Source organism: Eupeodes corollae, chromosome 1 (assembly GCF_945859685.1).
Source record: "Eupeodes corollae chromosome 1, idEupCoro1.1, whole genome shotgun sequence".
Classification (NCBI taxonomy): domain Eukaryota; kingdom Metazoa; phylum Arthropoda; class Insecta; order Diptera; family Syrphidae; genus Eupeodes; species Eupeodes corollae.
Window position 1 is genome coordinate 172,216,218 of NC_079147.1, and position 23,123 is coordinate 172,239,340.

The 23,123-nt window shown below is 37.0% G+C and overlaps 1 protein-coding gene across 1 annotated transcript; it reads left to right on the forward strand.

Annotated features, from left to right (window-relative positions):
- The first annotated feature begins 12,398 nt into the window (after nucleotides 1-12,398).
- LOC129947061 (uncharacterized) lies at nucleotides 12,399-17,621 on the forward strand. Its single transcript, XM_056057500.1, has one exon. It carries the CDS (start codon nucleotides 12,399-12,401, stop codon nucleotides 17,619-17,621), a length of 5,223 nt encoding a protein of 1,740 aa, XP_055913475.1.
- The last annotated feature ends 5,502 nt before the right edge of the window (nucleotides 17,622-23,123 follow it).

Here is a 23,123-nt window from a genome sequence, read left to right on the forward strand (position 1 = left end):
AATTGAAAGGTGGGTCGATGCTCTGTATTTTAGTGAAAACCGCATCATGTTTGGAGGCTTGGTTGAGGAAATAGAGCAACCGAAAGATAATTTGTGATGAGCTGGGTCTAAATTCTGTAATTTTACTTTTTGACTAATTTTTCGGAAACGAGCGATCGTATAACATTTTGGTTTGCAGTTGTGGGTAGAGCATTTAAATACCTTTCTTTTGATGTGCATTTTGATTGGGTGGGAAATAGTTTTGAAAATACTACTTTTTTCGGCAAGGGTTAGCCCACGATTTTCTCGAAAAACTGAAAAAAAAAATCATTTTTGAGATTTATGCATCAATTAAAAGGTGGGTCGATGCTCTGTATTTTAGTGAAAACCGCATCATGTTTGGAGGCTTGGTTGAGGAAATAGAGCAACCGAAAGATAATTTGTGATGAGCTGGGTCGAAATTCTGTAATTTTACTTTTTGACTAATTTTTCGGAAACAAGCGATCGTATAACATTTTGGTTTGCAGTTGTGGGTAGAGCATTTAAATACCTTTCTTTTGATGTGCATTTTGATCGGGTGGGAAATAGTTTTGAAAATACTACTTTTTTCGGCAAGGGTTAGCCCAAGATTTTCTCGAAAAACTGAAAAAAAATCATTTTTGAGATTTATGCATCAATTAAAAGGTGGGTCGATGCTCTGTATTTTAGTGAAAACCGCATCATGTTTGGAGGCTTGGTTGAGGAAATAGAGCAACCGAAAGATAATTTGTGATGAGCTGGGTCGAAATTCTGTAATTTTACTTTTTGACTAATTTTTCGGAAACGAGCGATCGTATAACATTTTGGTTTGCAGTTGTGGGTAGAGCATTTAAATACCTTTCTTTTGATGTGCATTTTGATTGGGTGGGAAATAGTTTTGAAAATACTACTTTTTCGGCAAGGGTTAGCCCACGATTTTCTCGAAAAACTGAAAAAAAATCATTTTTGAGATTTATGCATCAATTGAAAGGTGGGTCGATGCTCTGTATTTTAGTGAAAACCGCATCATGTTTGGAGGCTTGGTTGAGGAAATAGAGCAACCGAAAGATAATTTGTGATGAGCTGGGTCGAAATTCTGTAATTTTACTTTTTGACTAATTTTTCGGAAACGAGCGATCGTATAACATTTTGGTTTGCAGTTGTGGGTAGAGCATTTAAATACCTTTCTTTTGATGTGCATTTTGATTGGGTGGGAAATAGTTTTGAAAATACTACTTTTTTCGGCAAGGGTTAGCCCACGATTTTCTCGAAAAACTGAAAAAAAATCATTTTTGTGATTTATGCATCAATTGAAAGGTGGGTCGATGCTCTGTATTTTAGTGAAAACCGCATCATGTTTGGAGGCTTGGTTGAGGAAATAGAGCAACCGAAAGATAATTTGTGGTGAGCTGGGTCGAAATTCTGTAATTTTACTTTTGACTAATTTTTCGGAAACGAGCGATCGTATAACATTTTGGTTTGCAGTTGTGGGTAGAGCATTTAAATACCTTTCTTTTGACGTGTATTTTGATTGGGTGGGAAATAGTTTTGAAAATACTACTTTTTCGGCAAGGGTTAGCCCACGATTTTCTCGAAAAACTGAAAAAAAATCATTTTTGTGATTTATGCATCAATTGAAAGGTGGGTCGATGCTCTGTATTTTAGTGAAAACCGCATCATGTTTGGAGGCTTGGTTGAGGAAATAGAGCAACCGAAAGATAATTTGTGATGAGCTGGGTCGAAATTCTGTAATTTTACTTTTTGACTAATTTTTCGGAAACGAGCGATCGTATAACATTTTGGTTTGCAGTTGTGGGTAGAGCATTTAAATACCTTTCTTTTGATGTGCATTTTGATTGGGTGGGAAATAGTTTTGAAAATACTACTTTTTTCGGCAAGGGTTAGCCCACGATTTTCTCGAAAAACTGAAAAAAAATCATTTTTGTGATTTATGCATCAAATGAAAGGTGGGTCGATGCTCTGTATTTTAGTGAAAACCGCATCATGTTTGGAGGCTTGGTTGAGGAAATAGAGCAACCGAAAGATAATTTGTGATGAGCTGGGTCGAAATTCTGTAATTTTACTTTTTGACTAATATTTCGGAAACGAGCGATCGTATAACATTTTGGTTTGCAGTTGTGGGTAGAGCATTTAAATACCTTTCTTTTGATGTGTATTTTGATTGGTTGGGAAATAATTTTGAAAATACTACTTTTTCGGCAATGGGTTAGCCCACGATTTTCTCGAAAAGCTGAAAAAAAACCATTTTTTTGATTTATGCATCAATTGAAAGGTGGGTCGATGCTCTGTATTTTAGTGAAAACCGCATCATGTTTGGAGGCTTGGTTGAGGAAATAGAGCAACCGAAAGATAATTTGTGATGAGCTGGGTCGAAATTCTGTAATTTTACTTTTTGACTAATTTTTCGGAAACGAGCGATCGTATAACATTTTGGTTTGCAGTTGTGGGTAGAGCATTTAAATACCTTTCTTTTGATGTGCATTTTGATTGGGTGGGAAATAGTTTTGAAAATACTACTTTTTTCGGCAAGGGTTAGCCCACGATTTTCTCGAAAAACTGAAAAAAAATCATTTTTGAGATTTATGCATCAATTGAAAGGTGGGTCGATGCTCTGTATTTTAGTGAAAACCGCATCATGTTTGGAGGCTTGGTTGAGGAAATAGAGCAACCGAAAGATAATTTGTGATGAGCTGGGTCGAAATTCTGTAATTTTACTTTTTGACTAATTTTTCGGAAAAGAGCGATCGTATAACATTTTGGTTTGCAGTTGTTGGTAGAGCATTTAAATACCTTTCTTTTGATGTGCATTTTGATTGGGTGGGAAATAGTTTTGAAAATACTACTTTTTCGGCAAGGGTTAGCCCACGATTTTCTCGAAAAACTGAAAAAAAATCATTTTTGTAATTTATGCATCAATTGAAAGGTGGGTCGATGCTCTGTATTTTAGTGAAAACCGCATCATGTTTGGAGGCTTGGTTGAGGAAATAGAGCAACCGAAAGATAATTTGTGATGAGCTGGGTCGAAATTCTGTAATTTTACTTTTTGACTAATTTTTCGGAAACGAGCGATCGTATAACATTTTGGTTTGCAGTTGTGGGTAGAGCATTTAAATACCTTTCTTTTGATGTGCATTTTGATTGGGTGGGAAATAGTTTTGAAAATACTACTTTTTTCGGCAAGGGTTAGCCCACGATTTTCTCGAAAAACTGAAAAAAAAATCATTTTTGTGATTTATGCATCAATTGAAAGGTGGGTCGATGCTCTGTATTTTAGTGAAAACCGCATCATGTTTGGAGGCTTGGTTGAGGAAATAGAGCAACCGAAAGATAATTTGTGATGAGCTGGGTCGAAATTCTGTAATTTTACTTTTTGACTAATTTTTTGGAAACGAGCGATCGTATAACATTTTGGTTTGCAGTTGTGGGTAGAGCATTTAAATACCTTTCTTTTGATGTGCATTTTGATTGGGTGGGAAATAGTTTTGAAAATACTACTTTTTTCGGCAAGGGTTAGCCCACGATTTTCTCGAAAAACTGAAAAAAAATCATTTTTGTGATTTATGCATCAATTGAAAGGTGGGTCGATGCTCTGTATTTTAGTGAAAGCCGCATCATGTTTGGAGGCTTGGTTGAGGAAATAGAGTAACCGAAAGATAATTTGTGATGAGCTGGGTCGAAATTCTGTAATTTTACTTTTTGACTAATTTTTCGGAAACGAGCGATCGTATAACATTTTGGTTTGCAGTTGTGGGTAGAGCATTTAAATACCTTTCTTTTGATGTGCATTTTGATTTTGTGGGAAATAGTTTTGAAAATACTACTTTTTCGGCAATGGGTTAGCCCACGATTTTCTCGAAAAACTGAAAAAAAAATCATTTTTGTGATTTATGCATCAATTGAAAGGTGGGTCGATGCTCTGTATTTTAGTGAAAACCGCATCATGTTTGGAGGCTTGGTTGAGGAAATAGAGCAACCGAAAGATAATTTGTGATGAGCTGGGTCGAAATTCTGTAATTTTACTTTTTGACTAATTTTTCGGAAAAGAGCGATCGTATAACATTTTGGTTTGCAGTTGTGGGTAGAGCATTTAAATACCTTTCTTTTGATGTGTATTTTGATTGGGTGGGAAATAGTTTTGAAAATACTACTTTTTCGGCAATGGGTTAGCCCACGATTTTCTCGAAAAACTGAAAAAAAAATCATTTTTGAGATTTATGCATCAATTGAAAGGTGGGTCGATGCTCTGTATTTTAGTGAAAACCGCATCATGTTTGGAGGCTTGGTTGAGGAAATAGAGCAACCGAAAGATAATTTGTGATGAGCTGGGTCGAAATTCTGTAATTTTACTTTTTGACTAATTTTTCGGAAACGAGCGATCGTATAACATTTTGGTTTGCAGTTGTGGGTAGAGCATTTAAATACCTTTCTTTTGATGTGCATTTTGATTGGGTGGGAAATAGATTTGAAAATGCTACTTTTTCGGCAATGGGTTAGCCCACGATTTTCTCGAAAAACTGAAAAAAAAAAATAATTTTTGTGATTTATGCATCAATTGAAAGGTGGGTCGATGCCCTGTGTTTTAGTGAAAACCGCATCATGTTTGGAGGCTTGGTTGAGGAAATAGAGCAACCGAAAAATAATTTGTGATGAGCTGGGTCGAAATTCTGTAATTTTACTTTTTGACTAATTTTTCGGAAACGAGCGATCGTATAACATTTTGGTTTGCAGTTGTGGGTAGAGCATTTAAATACCTTTCTTTTGATGTGCATTTTGATTGGGTGGGAAATAGTTTTGAAAATACTAATTTTTTCGGCAAAGGTTAGCCCACGATTTTCTCGAAAAACTGAAAAAAAAAATCATTTTTGAGATTTGGAGGCTTGGTTGAGGAAATAGAGCAACCGAAAGATAATTTGTGATGAGCTGGGTCGAAATTCTGTAATTTTACTTTTTGACTAATTTTTCGGAAACGAGCGATCGTATAACATTTTGGTTTGCAGTTGTGGGTAGAGCATTTAAATACCTTTCTTTTGATGTGCATTTTGATTGGGTGGGAAATAGATTTGAAAATGCTACTATTTCGGCAATGGGTTAGCCCACGATTTTCTCGAAAAACTGAAAAAAAATCATTTTTGAGATTTATGCATCAATTGATAGGTGGGTCGATGCTCTGTATTTTAGTGAAAACCGCATCATGTTTGGAGGCTTGGTTGAGGAAATAGAGCAACCGAAAGATAATTTGTGATAAGCTGGGTCGAAATTCTGTAATTTTACTTTTTGACTAATTTTTCGGAAACGAGAGATCGTATAACATTTTGGTTTGCAGTTGTGGGTAGAGCATTTAAATACCTTTCTTTTGATGTGCATTTTGATTGGGTGGGAAATAGTTTTGAAAATACTACTTTTTTCGGCAAATGGGTTAGCCCACGATTTTCTCGAAAAACTGAAAAAAAATCATTTTTGAGATTTATGCATCAATTGAAAGGTGGGTCGATGCTCTGTATTTTATTGAAAACCGCATCATGTTTGGAGGCTTGGTTGAGGAAATAGAGCAACCGAAAGATAATTTGTGATGAGCTGGGTCGAAATTCTGTAATTTTACTTTTTGACTAATTTTTCGGAAACGAGCGATCGTATAACATTTTGGTTTGCAGTTGTGGGTAGAGCATTTAAATACCTTTCTTTTGATGTGCATTTTGATTGGGTGGGAAATAGATTTGAAAATGCTACTATTTCGGCAATGGGTTAGCCCACGATTTTCTCGAAAAACTGAAAAAATAATCATTTTTGAGATTTATGCATCAATTGAAAGGTGGGTCGATGCTCTGTATTTTAGTGAAAACCGCATCATGTTTGGAGGCTTGGTTGAGGAAATAGAGCAACCGAAAGATAATTTGTGATGAGCTGGGTCGAAATTCTGTAATTTTACTTTTTGACTAATTTTTCGGAAACGAGCGATCGTATAACATTTTGGTTTGCAGTTGTGGGTAGAGCATTTAAATACCATTCTTTTGATGCGCATTTTGATTGGATGGGAAATAGTTTTGAAAATACTACTTTTTTCGGCAAGGGTTAGCCCACGGTTTTCTCGAAAAACTGAAAAAAAATCATAACATTTTGGTTTGCAGTTGTTGGTAGAGCTTTTAAATACCTTTCTTTTGATGTGCATTTTGATTGGGTGGGAAATAGTTTTAAAAATACTACTTTTTCGGCAATGGGTTAGCCCACGATTTTCTCGAAAAACTGAAAAAAAATCATTTTTCTGATTTATGCATCAATTGGAAGGTGGGTCGATGCTCTGTATTTTAGTGAAAACCGCATCATGTTTGGAGGCTTGGTTGAGGAAATAGAGCAACCGAAAGATAATTTGTGATGAGCTGGGTCGAAATTCTGTAATTTTACTTTTTGACTAATTTTTCGGAAACGAGCGATCGTATAACATTTTGGTTTGCAGTTGTGGGTAGAGCATTTAAATACCTTTCTTTTGATGTGCATTTTGATTGGGTGGGAAATAGTTTTGAAAATACTACTTTTTTCGGCAAGGGTTAGCCCACGATTTTCTCGAAAAACTGAAAAAAAAAATCATTTTTGAGATTTATGCATCAATTGAAAGGTGGGTCGATGCTCTGTATTTTAGTGAAAACCGCATCATGTTTGGAGGCTTGGTTGAGGAAATAGAGCAACCGAAAGATAATTTGTGATGAGCTGGGTCGAAATTCTGTAATTTTACTTTTTGACTAATTTTTCGGAAACGAGCGATCGTATAACATTTTGGTTTGCAGTTGTGGGTAGAGCATTTAAATACCTTTCTTTTGATGTGCATTTTGATTGGGTGGGAAATAGTTTTGAAAATACTACTTTTTTCGGCAAGGGTTAGCCCACGATTTTCTCGAAAAACTGAAAAAAAAAATCATTTTTGAGATTTATGCATCAATTAAAAGGTGGGTCGATGCTCTGTATTTTAGTGAAAACCGCATCATGTTTGGAGGCTTGGTTGAGGAAATAGAGCAACCGAAAGATAATTTGTGATGAGCTGGGTCGAAATTCTGTAATTTTACTTTTTGACTAATTTTTCGGAAACGAGAGATCGTATAACATTTTGGTTTGCAGTTGTGGGTAGAGCATTTAAATACCTTTCTTTTGATGTGCATTTTGATTGGGTGGGAAATAGTTTTGAAAATACTACTTTTTTCGGCAAGGGTTAGCCCACGATTTTCTCGAAAAACTAAAAAAAAAATCATTTTTGTGATTTATGCATCAATTGAAAGGTGGGTCGATGCTCTGTATTTTAGTGAAAACCGCATCATGTTTGGAGGCTTGGTTGAGGAAATAGAGCAACCGAAAGATAATTTGTGATGAGCTGGGTCGAAATTCTGTAATTTTACTTTTTGACTAATTTTTCGGAAACGAGCGATCGTATAACATTTTGGTTTGCAGTTGTGGGTAGAGCATTTAAATACCTTTCTTTTGATGTGCAGTTTGATTGGGTGGGAAATAGTTTTGAAAATACTACTTTTTCGGCAATGGGTTAGCCCACGATTTTATCGAAAAACTGAAAAAAAAATCATTTTTGTGATTTATGCATCAATTGAAAGGTGGGTCGATGCTCTGTATTTTAGTGAAAACCGCATCATGTTTGGAGGCTTGGTTGAGGAAATAGAGCAACCGAAAGATAATTTGTGATGAGCTGGGTCGAAATTCTGTAATTTTACTTTTTGACTAATTTTTCGGAAAAGAGAGATCGTATAACATTTTGGTTTGCAGTTGTGGGTAGAGCATTTAAATACCTTTCTTTTGATGTGCATTTTGATTGGGTGGGAAATAGTTTTGAAAATACTACTTTTTCGGCAATGGGTTAGCCCACGATTTTCTCGAAAAACTGAAAAAAAAATCATTTTTGTGATTGATGCATCAATTGAAAGGTGGGTCGATGCTGTGTATTTTAGTGAAAACCGCATCATGTTTGGAGGCTTGGTTGAAGAAATAGAGCAACCGAAAGATAATTTGTGATGAGCTGGGTCGAAATTCTGTAATTTTACTTTTTGACTAATTTTTCGGAAAAGAGAGATCGTATAACATTTTGGTTTGCAGTTGTGGGTAGAGCATTTAAATACCTTTCTTTTGATGTGCATTTTGATTGGGTGGGAAATAGTTTTGAAAATGCTACTTTTTTCGGCAAGGGTTAGCCCACGATTTTCCCGAAAAACTGAAAAAAAATCATTTTTGTGATTTATGCATCAATTGAAAGGTGGGTCGATGCTCTGTATTTTAGTGAAAACCGCATCATTTTTGGAGGCTTGGTTGAGGAAATAGAGCAACCGAAAGATAATTTGTGATGAGCTGGGTCGAAATTCTGTAATTTTACTTTTTGACTAATTTTTCGGGAACGAGCGATCGTATAACATTTTGGTTTGCAGTTGTGGGTAGAGCATTTAAATACCTTTCTTTTGATGTGCATTTTGATTGGGTGGGAAATAGTTTTGAAAATACTACTTTTTCGGCAATGGGTTAGCCCACGATTTTCTCGAAAAACTTAAAAAAAATCATTTTTGTGATTGATGCATCAATTGAATGGTGGGTCGATGCTCTGTATTTTAGTGAAAACCGCATCATGTTTGGAGGCTTGGTTGAGGAAATAGAGCAACCGGAAGATAATTTGTGATGAGCTGGGTCGAAATTCTGTAATTTTACTTTTTGACTAATTTTTCGGAAAAGAGAGATCGTATAACATTTTGGTTTGCAGTTGTGGGTAGAGCATTTAAATACCTTTCTTTTGATGTGCATTTTGATTGGGTGGGAAATAGTTTTGAAAATACTACTTTTTTCGGCAAGGGTTAGCCCACGATTTTCTCGAAAAACTGAAAAAAAATCATTTTTGAGATTTATGCATCAATTAAAAGGTGGGTCGTTGTTCTGTATTTTAGTGAAAACCGCATCATGTTTGGAGGCTTGGTTGAGGAAATAGAGCAACCGAAAGATAATTTGTGATGAGCTGGGTCGAAATTCTGTAATTTTACTTTTTGACTAATTTTTCGGAAACGAGCGATCGTATAACATTTTGGTTTGCAGTTGTGGGTAGAGCATTTAAATACCTTTCTTTTGATGTGCATTTTGATTGGGTGGGAAATAGTTTTGAAAATACTACTTTTTCGGCAAGGGTTAGCCCACGATTTTCTCGAAAAACTGAAAAAAAAATCATTTTTGTGATTTATGCATCAATTGAAAGGTGGGTCGATGCTCTGTATTTTAGTGAAAACCGCATCATGTTTGGAGGCTTGGTTGAGGAAATAGAGCAACAGAAAGATAATTTGTGATGAGCTGGGTCGAAATTCTGTAATTTTACTTTTTGACTAATTTTTCGGAAACGAGCGATCGTATAACATTTTGGTTTGCAGTTGTGGGTAGATTATTTAAATACCTTTCTTTTGATGTGCATTTGATTGGGTGGGAAATAGTTTTGAAAATACTACTTTTTTCGGCAAGGGTTAGCCCACGATTTTCTCGAAAAACTGAAAAAAAATCATTTTTGAGATTTATGCATCAATTAAAAGGTGGGTCGTTGTTCTGTATTTTAGTGAAAACCGCATCATGTTTGGAGGCTTGGTTGAGGAAATAGAGCAACCGAAAGATAATTTGTGATGAGCTGGGTCGAAATTCTGTAATTTTACTTTTTGACTAATTTTTCGGAAACGAGCGATTGTATAACATTTTGGTTTGCAGTTGTGGGTAGAGCATTTAAATACCTTTCTTTTGATGTGCAGTTTGATTGGGTGGGAAATAGTTTTGAAAATACTACTTTTTCGGCAATGGGTTAGCCCACGATTTTATCGAAAAACTGAAAAAAAAATCATTTTTGTGATTTATGCATCAATTGAAAGGTGGGTCGATGCTCTGTATTTTAGTGAAAACCGCATCATGTTTGGGAGGCTTGGTTGAGGAAATAGAGCAACCGAAAGATAATTTGTGATGAGCTGGGTCGAAATTCTGTAATTTTACTTTTTGACTAATTTTTCGGAAAAGAGAGATCGTATAACATTTTGGTTTGCAGTTGTGGGTAGAGCATTTAAATACCTTTCTTTTGATGTGCATTTTGATTGGGTGGGAAATAGTTTTTGAAAATACTACTTTTTCGGCAATGGGTTAGCCCACGATTTTCTCGAAAAACTGAAAAAAAAATCATTTTTGTGATTGATGCTTCAATTGAAAGGTGGGTCGATGCTGTGTATTTTAGTGAAAACCGCATCATGTTTGGAGGCTTGGTTGAAGAAATAGAGCAACCGAAAGATAATTTGTGATGAGCTGGGTCGAAATTCTGTAATTTTACTTTTTGACTAATTTTTCGGAAAAGAGAGATCGTATAACATTTTGGTTTGCAGTTGTGGGTAGAGCATTTAAATACCTTTCTTTTGATGTGCATTTTGATTGGGTGGGAAATAGTTTTGAAAATGCTACTTTTTTCGGCAAGGGTTAGCCCACGATTTTCCCGAAAAACTGAAAAAAAATCATTTTTGTGATTTATGCATCAATTGAAAGGTGGGTCGATGCTCTGTATTTTAGTGAAAACCGCATCATTTTTGGAGGCTTGGTTGAGGAAATAGAGCAACCGAAAGATAATTTGTGATGAGCTGGGTCGAAATTCTGTAATTTTACTTTTTGACTAATTTTTCGGGAACGAGCGATCGTATAACATTTTGGTTTGCAGTTGTGGGTAGAGCATTTAAATACCTTTCTTTTGATGTGCATTTTGATTGGGTGGGAAATAGTTTTGAAAATACTACTTTTTCGGCAATGGGTTAGCCCACGATTTTCTCGAAAAACTTAAAAAAAATCATTTTTGTGATTGATGCATCAATTGAATGGTGGGTCGATGCTCTGTATTTTAGTGAAAACCGCATCATGTTTGGAGGCTTGGTTGAGGAAATAGAGCAACCGGAAGATAATTTGTGATGAGCTGGGTCGAAATTCTGTAATTTTACTTTTTGACTAATTTTTCGGAAAAGAGAGATCGTATAACATTTTGGTTTGCAGTTGTGGGTAGAGCATTTAAATACCTTTCTTTTGATGTGCATTTTGATTGGGTGGGAAATAGTTTTGAAAATACTACTTTTTTCGGCAAGGGTTAGCCCACGATTTTCTCGAAAAACTGAAAAAAAATCATTTTTGAGATTTATGCATCAATTAAAAGGTGGGTCGTTGTTCTGTATTTTAGTGAAAACCGCATCATGTTTGGAGGCTTGGTTGAGGAAATAGAGCAACCGAAAGATAATTTGTGATGAGCTGGGTCGAAATTCTGTAATTTTACTTTTTGACTAATTTTTCGGAAACGAGCGATCGTATAACATTTTGGTTTGCAGTTGTGGGTAGAGCATTTAAATACCTTTCTTTTGATGTGCATTTTGATTGGGTGGGAAATAGTTTTGAAAATACTACTTTTTCGGCAAGGGTTAGCCCACGATTTTCTCGAAAAACTGAAAAAAAAATCATTTTTGTGATTTATGCATCAATTGAAAGGTGGGTCGATGCTCTGTATTTTAGTGAAAACCGCATCATGTTTGGAGGCTTGGTTGAGGAAATAGAGCAACAGAAAGATAATTTGTGATGAGCTGGGTCGAAATTCTGTAATTTTACTTTTTGACTAATTTTTCGGAAACGAGCGATCGTATAACATTTTGTGTGCGAATGTAAATAATTCGCGTAAATGCAAACAGAACTTTAAAGTATTTGAACATTCATTCAGTTTTTAAATTCATTTAGTTCATTTTTAATAATAATAAATACGTTCCACAAATTGTTAAATAAGATAAAAATGTCATTTGAATGTCAAGATTATATAAAGAAATTAATGGATTGTATATATTTTGTATTGTACACTAGGTCATATGATAAAATTAAAGATTATTCTAATTTCAAGTTTGAACAAGATAACGTCTTTTCTTTGGAACATTTTTAACCGGCATAATTTCTAAAACTTTGCTAAAGTTTCTAGTCGAGAACATTTGGTCCTTCGAGCCGAACATAAAGTTAAAACATTTAAGTAAATTACATTTACACAAAAAAAAAAAAAAACTTAATATATAGTGCCGTGTGTGCAGTTTAAAAAAAAAAAAAAACAATAAATCTAGTTAAAAAAAAAAAAAAAGGAAAAGTATACAAAATATATCATTTAAACGATCCATCATTCACTCGGAGCCCCTGCAGCAACATCAACGATGACGCCAGCAGCATCTTTAACGACGACGACGACGTCAGCAGCAATTCACCGACAAAGTCAGCAGCCGTAGCCGCAGCATACAAGCAGTAAGTCGTTGCTTTTCTTGTTAGTAAAACCTGTCCCGATTTCGTTTTTTTTATATTACTCTGTAATTTAAAAATAATTTAAAGAAATGGAAAAATCATATAAGTATGGGGAATTGCAAAAGGGGTTACTTACAAAAGTCATCAAAGACCTTACTAATTTCAAAAAGGCTCCGAAGGAGCGGAGAACACCAGCATATGCATCGGGACGTCTTTCAAAGCTAGAAGAAGATCTAGCTACGTCGAAAGCCTATCACGAGGCAATCATTGGTGGTGGTATGCTGGAAGAATATTTAAAAAAGGATGAATTATTAGTGGTCTATGATCAAATGTATGATATTTACCTCGAATATAGGGCAGAATTGGTAGAGGCGATGGAAAAATCGAAAACACTTATCGCAGGTGATGTCCTAATGGGTGCTCCGCCCCCTCATTCTTCTGCATCGTCCTCACATTCGGCGATTCGTCTCCCTAGGATTGATCTGCCCAAATTCGACGGATCTTACACAAACTGGCGTGCTTTTCACGACAGATTTCAAGCTCTCGTCCATAAAAACGCGACCCTGGAGGACATCGACAAATTGCATTTCCTACAAACGTGTTTAATAGGTGATGCACATCGTTTTATGCAAAACATTGCTGTTGAGTCTGCAAGTTATGAAAAGGCATGGGAACTTTTGGAAGAGCGCTACAATCATAAACGCATTCTGGTGCACATCCAAATGCAATCGCTTTTTGGTCAACCCTCATTGACGCGAGAAACGGCATCTGGTCTCAAGGAGCTCTTGTATACAACTAGAGAATGTCTTCTCGCTCTTGAAAATTTGGAGGTTCCGATTTCTTCTTGGGATACGGTCTTGATATGGTTCCTTGTACAAAAGCTTCCTAGTACAAGTCAAAAATTATGGGAGGAAAAATTAGGGAATAGCAAGGACTTACCGAAATTTGATGCGTTTTCCGAATTTTTAGAGACACGATTCCGTACGCTTGAAGTTATGGGCCAACAAGAGCTAGCTACGCCCACCAGGCGCAAAGAAGAGTCATCTGTTAATTCAAGGCCACGCTTTCAACCATCGACTTCAAAGGTTTTACATACAAAGCATGTTGTAAAGCATCAACCTCAGAAAATTCCAAAGCACTTTCAAACTAGCCAAGTTCTTTGCAAATTGTGCAACCACAACAAGCACTCCCTTAGAAAATGCCAGCAATTTTTGGCAATGGACAGTGTCAAACGCCGAGAAGTAGTCCGGGGAATCCATGTTTGTGAAAATTGTCTGACATATGGGCATTCTCTCCAGGAATGCCAGAGTTTGAGTCGGTGCTATTTCTGTCAACAGAAACATCACTCACTCCTGCATTTGCAGCACCATAATAACTCTTTTCAACCTCAACAACCAGGTTCTGAACATCAGACCCAAGTCGGAACATCAAGCCAAGGTATGCCGTCTCAACCGAGAGTTACCGGTTCTAGTTCTAACACATTTCAGGCCTCAGTGAACCCGAATGCGCCTGAGTTCCAACCAGCTGTTCGTCAACAAACTCAAAACTACCACGCGTCGCACGGTGATCGTGCCCAAACACACCAGGTGCTCTTAGCTACAGCAGTTGTCAAAGCGCGAGCCACAGATGGAAGAATTCGTTTACTACGTGCCCTGGTTGATACAGGGTCAGAAACGTCTTTCATAACAGAAGCTGCTGCTCGTCTGCTGAAGTTGGAAAGGCGACGTGCCATTGTTGAGGTATCGGGGTTGGGGTTGGTCAGCAGCGGCACAACACAGCATACCGTCGAAGTGCATTTTGCTTCTCGCCATTCGACGTTTGAAACTGCCACACAGGCATTGGTTTTTAAGTCGCTGACTGGGCATCTCCCGGCCCAACGAGTGGTACCCAACAGTTGGAATCACCTCAAGGGTCTTACGTTAGCAGATCCCCATCTCTACGAGCCCGCTCCTATCGATTTATTGTTTGGAAGTGATGTTTGCGCCCAAATAATGCTACCGGAAATAAGAAGGTCTCCGGATAACAACGCACCGATAGCGCAAAATACGCATTTAGGGTGGATCGTGTTAGGGAAAGTTCCAGAGGAACTTCCCCGGCAAATTCGAAGTTTCGTGCAGGTTACCGACCTCGGAATTCAGCTACAGAAGTTTTGGGAGATGGAAGAAACGCCGTTCCAGACACATGAAACCCTAGACAACATTGTTTGTGAAGAACATTTTGAGAGGAATACGACACGTTTACCAGACGGGCGTTACCAAGTCAGCTTACCGTTCAAAGAAGGCCTTCCAGCGATGGGATCCAGCCGTCAAGGAGCTACTCGACGATTTCTCCATCTCGAGAAAAGACTTGCTGCAGATCCTAAACTTTGTGAGGACTATTCAAAGTGCATAAATGAGTACATCAAGCTCAAACACATGGAAGAAATAGATGAAGATGACACGGTTTTGGCGACCCCTTACCATTATTTTCTTCCGCACCATGCAGTTTTTAAGGAAGCGAGTTCCACAACAAAGCTGAGAGTGGTGTTTGACGCAGCTTCTAAAGCTTCGGATGGGAAATCCCTCAACGAACATCTTCTTGTAGGTCCAAAATTGCAGACCAATATCATTGATCTTGTTCTCAGATGGCGTACTCATCGAGTTACTTTTACGGCAGACATTGAAAAGATGTACCGTCAAATTATGGTTAGTTTCCCAGACCGATACTTTCAGCTAATTTTGTGGAGGGAACAGAAATCTTCGCCGATTAAAGTCTTCAAAATGAACACTGTCACGTTTGGTACAGCGAGCGCACCATATCTTGCGATTAAGGTTTTGAAGAAACTAGCTGACGATGAAAGTCAGAATTTTCCCGAAGGGGCGAAGGTTGTCCGTGAGGACATGTACGTTGATGATCTGATCAGTGGAGCAGATTCCATCGAAGAAGCCAAGAGGAAACAACATGAAGCCAAGCAGCTCTTAGCGTCTGCGGGATTCAACCTGAGGAAATGGACGAGTAACTCCAAGGCTCTCCTGGAAGACATCGCTGCTGAGGATCGAGAACTAGATTTTGAACTCCCGTTTAACACCTCAAATCATGTCAAGACACTCGGCATCAAGTGGTTTCCACTTGACGACTACTTTTCTTTTCAAAATCTGCAAGTTTCACCAGAAGACATCACAAAACGGTCAATGTTGTCCACCATCGCTAAGCTGTTCGACCCACTCGGGTGGATATCACCCTGCATCATCACGGCGAAACTAATGATGCAACGCCTCTGGGAGCATGGTTGTGATTGGGACGATCCAATTCCTACTCCCTTAAAGACGGAATGGGAAGCTTTTCAACGCGAACTTCCTCTCATCGAACGATTGCGAATTCCGAGATGGATCGCGAAAAGCCCATCTAATAAGGCTGTCCAACTTCACGGATTCTGTGACGCCTCCATGAAAGCTTTCGGTGCAGTAGTCTACATTCGGGTCTTAGACACGGACGATCGAATCCTTACCAGCCTGCTTCTCTCAAAAACAAAAGTAGCACCAAGTCAGCGAACCATCACGCTGCCTCGCCTGGAACTCTGTGGAGCTGTTCTTCTGTCGCAGCTACTTAGTTACACCAAGGATATCTTGGCCATCCCCGATGTCGATATCTACGCGTGGACTGATTCGATGATAGCGTTGGCATGGATACAAGCGTCACCAGCAAAATGGACCACATTTGTATCCAATCGTGTATCCGAAATTCAGCGGCTTATACAGATCGACAGCTGGGGTCATGTTGCAACATTGCATAACCCAGCCGATCTAGCGTCTCGAGGTGTATTTCCGGCTGAACTGGAGTCATTGGATATGTGGTGGAATGGACCTGAATTTTTAACGCGACAATGGGAATTCGATGCTCCGCATCAACTCATCGACAACGACACTGAAGAAGAAAAGAAGGATAAAAGTAAAGTGAATGTTTTAAGTATCAATATCACTCATGGCGATAAAATCTTGCAGGCTATTCACGACTCTTCCAGGTTGCTCAAATTACTTAGAGTCGTCGCCACCTGTCGTCGTTTCACAATAAAATGTCGACCTAAGCTTGGTCCTATCACTGGTCCAATCAATCCTAAAGAATTAGATGCAGCACATCAAATAGTGGTCAAGGCAGCACAGAAGGAGATGTTTGGAGATGAGATTCAACAAATTCTTGGAAATGCCAAAATTCCAAAGAATTTACTTTCGTTAAACGCATTTCTTGATTCTGACGGAATCTTACGAGTCGGGGGACGTTTAGCAAACTCCCGCCTTTCCTACGATGCCCAACATCCGATACTGTTGCAGAGCAACCACCATTTTACGAGTCTGGTTGTAAGAGATGCTCACAAGCAAACTCTACACGGCGGAATCCAGCAAATGATTAATTACATCCGACAACGATATTGGATAGGACAGATTCGGCGAAGCGTCAAGCACCAGTTGCATAAATGCCCTTCTTGCTACCGGCAAAAGGCATCTGAAATGCAACAACTGATGGGAAACTTACCTGCTGCGCGAGTACGCATATCGCGACCATTTAGTCACACCGGTGTTGACTATGCGGGACCAATCGAGATAAAAGCCTGGAAAGCCCGTGGAGCAAAAATACTAAAAGGCTATTTCGCAGTATTTATCTGTTTGGCAACCAAAGCCATTCATCTCGAAGCAGTATCAGACTTAACCACACAAGCATTTTTAGCAGCATTCAAACGGTTCACTGCCAGAAGAGGAATTTGTAAGCAGATCTATAGCGACTGCGGAACTAATTTCATCGGTGCCAATAATGAACTGGCAAAAATGATGAAAGAAGCACAACACGACTGGAAGCAGGTAGCAGAACTATTGGCAAATCGCGGTACAGATTGGCATTTCATTCCCCCAGCTTCTCCCCATTTCGGTGGCCTATGGGAAGCGGGTGTGAAGTCTGTCAAGTACCATCTCAAACGAGTCATTGGAATTGAGAGGCTTACCTTCGAGGAGCTCGCGACGCTTCTAGCACAAGTAGAAGCTTGTCTGAATTCGAGACCTCTATGCCCACTAACCGATAGCATCGATGATTTGAACGCACTAACTCCAGCACATTTCTTAGTCGGAGAATCTTTGCATGCAGTACCACAAGGTGAAACAGAAACAAACATTACACATAAAGATCGCTGGAAACGAGTTCAGGCATTATCTGAAGTATTTTGGAGACGATGGAATTCTGAATACTTATCTCGGCTTCAACAACGCCCAAAATGGACAAAAATACAAGAAAAGCCGAAGATAGGAGACGACTTCCACCAACACATTGGAATATGGCGCGAATAGAACAAACCCACAGCGGGTCAGACGGTTTGGTACGCGTTGTCACGCTCCGCACCAAGTCTGGACAGTTTAAACGACCGATTACTAAAATTTGCTTTTTACCTTCAAACAAAACCACGGAACAAACGAGTCTAATATAAATCATATTTAAAACCGTCAGAATCATATAAAATCATCACATCAAAACATAAAGTTAAAAACAAAAACAAAAAAGGAGATCGTAAACAAACCACATCAAATAAAACACCAATTCAATTCTGAAAATTTAAATTTATTCAAAACTATAATATCAGTAACTTGATCTTAAAATTATAAACTATAAATAAGGCCGCAACAAATAAACAATATAATTTGACAAAATTAAAACAATTTGATTCAAAATATTTCAATTTGACTTAAAACAAGATGGCTTATTTCAAATTCTTAATCTAAATTCATCGCTAATATGGTAATGTCCGCAGCCAAAACATCAAACTTAAGTCCACAATTCAGCTTCAGCACGTCAAACGTCACATCTAATTCACTAGATTCAAAACAAACCAAATAAAATCACAACTCATAAATAAGAACACATACCTACAATTATTCATTTCACCGAAATTAAATATTAATTCACTTAATTCAACGTTTCAAAACACCGATATAATATTAAAATACAATGCAACATTTCGATTAAAACATCAATAAATATTTCCAACAAAACAAAATATATTTCAATAATTTATGAAATCAAATAATCGCATTTGCTAAATGTTAAAAGCACTTCACAGTCACCACCAAATAAAATTTATTTAAATAAAACACAATTTCTACGAATTTAAAATTTGCAACATAAACACTCAACTCAAGATAAAAATTCAACAAAATTATAACGAGTAAAACCATACAACCGATACACGGCACCGCCCGATCAAAATATGTCTGCTTAAAACAAATTACAAAAAAAAAAAATAATAATAATTCTAATCATAACAATACGCGAGAACATACGACCGATGCACGACCCCACTCGTTCAAAATTATGCACATAATTTCTCAAGCCAAAATCAAAACAAACAATTATGCGCACAATTCTCAATTATATACATATGTACATACATACCGGCTTTTGCAAATAAAAACGGTTAAAATAAAATCGAAAGACTTACGAACTTATATGTAGGTAATTACATATGTACATATGTATATGGAAGCACAAAACTGCATTATTAAATTTTTAAATAAAATTATAATGAATACACATAATAAAAAGAACTCACCCATTGTTTTAACTAAACAACACAACATAATCATATAGGTACCTATGTACCTATTATTTAATTCAACCGCACTTGAATTATATTGCTAAAATTGATGTAACGCATCAAAAATGAAACAACCGTTTTCTTAAATTAATTAAACTAAATAAATTAATCACATTCATAACAATAAATAACAAAATTTAAACTATATCAAATTAAAAACAAACGGAAAGCAACCCGACCGGCACACGAAACACGATATTAAATATATTAAAGAAATAAAATGTAGTACCCGTGGCATGATGGTTAGTGCGTTGGACTGTCATGCAAGGGGTCTGGGTTCAATCCCTGCCTGTGCCACCTTAATTTAAAAAATTAATTTGCGCGGGTACTGCCTCTTGCGAGGAATTGACAATTCCTTCAAGAGTAATTCTTGTCATGAAAAAGTGCATTCTCAAATTAGCCGTTCGGATTCGGCCTAAAATTGTAGGTCCCTTCCATTCCTGACAACAGTACTCGCACACAGGAATGGTTGCGAGTTGTAAGTCACTAGGCCCTGGTTCACAACGGACTGTTGCGCCACCCAATTTATTTATTTTTTTTTTTTTTAAAGAAATAAAATCCCATTCAATTGAATGAGACAAAAAAAAAAAACAAAATCAACAATCAGCGGTACTTTCACTACACATACTACGTTTGTGTTATGATAGAATATTTGTTGCTCTTGGTTTCGTTTACTTACTGTACTTGTTGTTTTTTTATAATTCCTTTTCTAAAAATATTCTCTCTCGTTACATGTTCAATGGAGTTGGGTTAAAATCAGCGAAAACCAAAAGATGTCGATAGTGCAGCGCAAAAGGGTTATACCAAACTATCAAACAATGGCGGGGAGAATGTGCGAATGTAAATAATTCGCGTAAATGCAAACAGAACTTTAAAGTATTTGAACATTCATTCAGTTTTTAAATTCATTTAGTTCATTTTTAATAATAATAAATACGTTCCACAAATTGTTAAATAAGATAAAAATGTCATTTGAATGTCAAGATTATATAAAGAAATTAATGGATTGTATATATTTTGTATTGTACACTAGGTCATATGATAAAATTAAAGATTATTCTAATTTCAAGTTTGAACAAGATAACGTCTTTTCTTTGGAACATTTTTAACCGGCATAATTTCTAAAACTTTGCTAAAGTTTCTAGTCGAGAACATTTTGGTTTGCAGTTGTGGGTAGAGCATTTAAATACCTTTCTTTTGATGTGCATTTTGATTGGGTGGGAAATAGTTTTGAAAATACTACTTTTTCGGCAATGGGTTAGCCCACGATTTTCTCGAAAAACTGAAAAAAAATCATTTTTGTGATTGATGCATCAATTGAAAGGTGGGTCGATGCTCTGTATTTTAGTGAAAACCGCATCATGTTTGGAGGCTTGGTTGAGGAAATAGAGCAACCGAAAGATAATTTGTGATGAGCTGGGTCGAAATTCTGTAATTTTACTTTTTGACTTATTTTTCGGAAACGAGCGATCGTATAACATTTTGGTTTGCAGTTGTGGGTAGAGCATTTAAATACCTTTCTTTTGATGTGCATTTTGATTGGGTGGGAAATAGTTTTGAAAATACTACTTTTTTCGGCAAGGGTTAGCCCACGATTTTCTCGAAAAACTGAAAAAAAATCATTTTTGAGATTTATGCATCAATTAAAAGATGGGTCGATGCTCTGTATTTTAGTGAAAACCGCATCATGTTTGGAGGCTTGGTTGAGGAAATAGAGCAACCGAAAGATAATTTGTGATGAGCTGGGTCGAAATTCTGTAATTTTACTTTTTGACTTATTTTTCGGAAACGAGCGATCGTATAACATTTTGGTTTGCAGTTGTGGGTAGAGCATTTAAATACCTTTCTTTTGATGTGCATTTTGATTGGGTGGGAAATAGTTTTGAAAATACTACTTTTTTCGGCAAGGGTTAGCCCACGATTTTCTCGAAAAACTGAAAAAAAATCATTTTTGAGATTTATGCATCAATTAAAAGATGGGTCGATGCTCTGTATTTTAGTGAAAACCGCATCATGTTTGGAGGCTTGGTTGAGGAAATAGAGCAACCGAAAGATAATTTGTGATGAGCTGGGTCGAAATTCTGTAATTTTACTTTTTGACTAATTTTTCGGAAACGAGCGATCGTATAACATTTTGGTTTGCAGTTGTGGGTAGAGCATTAAAATACCTTTCTTTTGATGTGCATTTTGATTGGGTGGGAAATAGTTTTGAAAATACTACTTTTTTCGGCAAGTGTTAGCCCACGATTTTCTCGAAAAACTGAAAAAAAATCATTTTTGAGATTTATGCATCAATTAAAAGGTGGGTCGATGCTCTGTATTTTAGTGAAAACCGCATCATGTTTGGAGGCTTGGTTGAGGAAATAGAGCAACCGAAAGATAATTTGTGATGAGCTGGGTCGAAATTCTGTAATTTTACTTTTTGACTAATTTTTCGGAAACGAGCGATCGTATAACATTTTGGTTTGCAGTTGTGGGTAGAGCATTTAAATACCTTTCTTTTGATGTGCATTTTGATTGGGTGGGAAATAGTTTTGAAAATACTACTTTTTCGGCAATGGGTTAGCCCACGATTTTATCGAAAAACTGAAAAAAAAATCATTTTTGTGATTTATGCATCAATTGAAAGGTGGGTCGATGCTCTGTATTTTAGTGAAAACCGCATCATGTTTGGAGGCTTGGTTGAGGAAATAGAGCAACCGAAAGATAATTTGTGATGAGCTGGGTCGAAATTCTGTAATTTTACTTTTTGACTAATTTTTCGGAAACGAGCGATCGTATAACATTTTGGTTTGCAGTTGTGGGTAGAGCATTTAAATACCTTTCTTTTGATGTGCATTTTGATTGGGTGGGAAATAGTTTTGAAAATACTACTTTTTCGGCAATGGGTTAGCCCACGATTTTCTCGAAAAACTGAAAAAAAATCATTTTTGTGATTGATGCATCAATTGAAAGGTGGGTCGATGCTCTGTATTTTAGTGAAAACCGCATCATGTTTGGAGGCTTGGTTGAGGAAATAGAGCAACCGAAAGATAATTTGTGATGAGCTGGGTCGAAATTCTGTAATTTTACTTTTTGACTTATTTTTCGGAAACGAGCGATCGTATAACATTTTGGTTTGCAGTTGTGGGTAGAGCATTTAAATACCTTTCTTTTGATGTGCATTTTGATTGGGTGGGAAATAGTTTTGAAAATACTACTTTTTTCGGCAAGGGTTAGCCCACGATTTTCTCGAAAAACTGAAAAAAAATCATTTTTGAGATTTATGCATCAATTAAAAGATGGGTCGATGCTCTGTATTTTAGTGAAAACCGCATCATGTTTGGAGGCTTGGTTGAGGAAATAGAGCAACCGAAAGATAATTTGTGATGAGCTGGGTCGAAATTCTGTAATTTTACTTTTTGACTAATTTTTCGGAAACGAGCGATCGTATAACATTTTGGTTTGCAGTTGTGGGTAGAGCATTAAAATACCTTTCTTTTGATGTGCATTTTGATTGGGTGGGAAATAGTTTTGAAAATACTACTTTTTTCGGCAAGTGTTAGCCCACGATTTTCTCGAAAAACTGAAAAAAAATCATTTTTGAGATTTATGCATCAATTAAAAGGTGGGTCGATGCTCTGTATTTTAGTGAAAACCGCATCATGTTTGGAGGCTTGGTTGAGGAAATAGAGCAACCGAAAGATAATTTGTGATGAGCTGGGTCGAAATTCTGTAATTTTACTTTTTGACTAATTTTTCGGAAACGAGCGATCGTATAACATTTTGGTTTGCAGTTGTGGGTAGAGCATTTAAATACCTTTCTTTTGATGTGCATTTTGATTGGGTGGGAAATAGTTTTGAAAATACTACTTTTTCGGCAATGGGTTAGCCCACGATTTTATCGAAAAACTGAAAAAAAAATCATTTTTGTGATTTATGCATCAATTGAAAGGTGGGTCGATGCTCTGTATTTTAGTGAAAACCGCATCATGTTTGGAGGCTTGGTTGAGGAAATAGAGCAACCGAAAGATAATTTGTGATGAGCTGGGTCGAAATTCTGTAATTTTACTTTTTGACTAATTTTTCGGAAACGAGCGATCGTATAACATTTTGGTTTGCAGTTGTGGGTAGAGCATTTAAATACCTTTCTTTTGATGTGCATTTTGATTGGGTGGGAAATAGTTTTGAAAATACTACTTTTTCGGCAATGGGTTAGCCC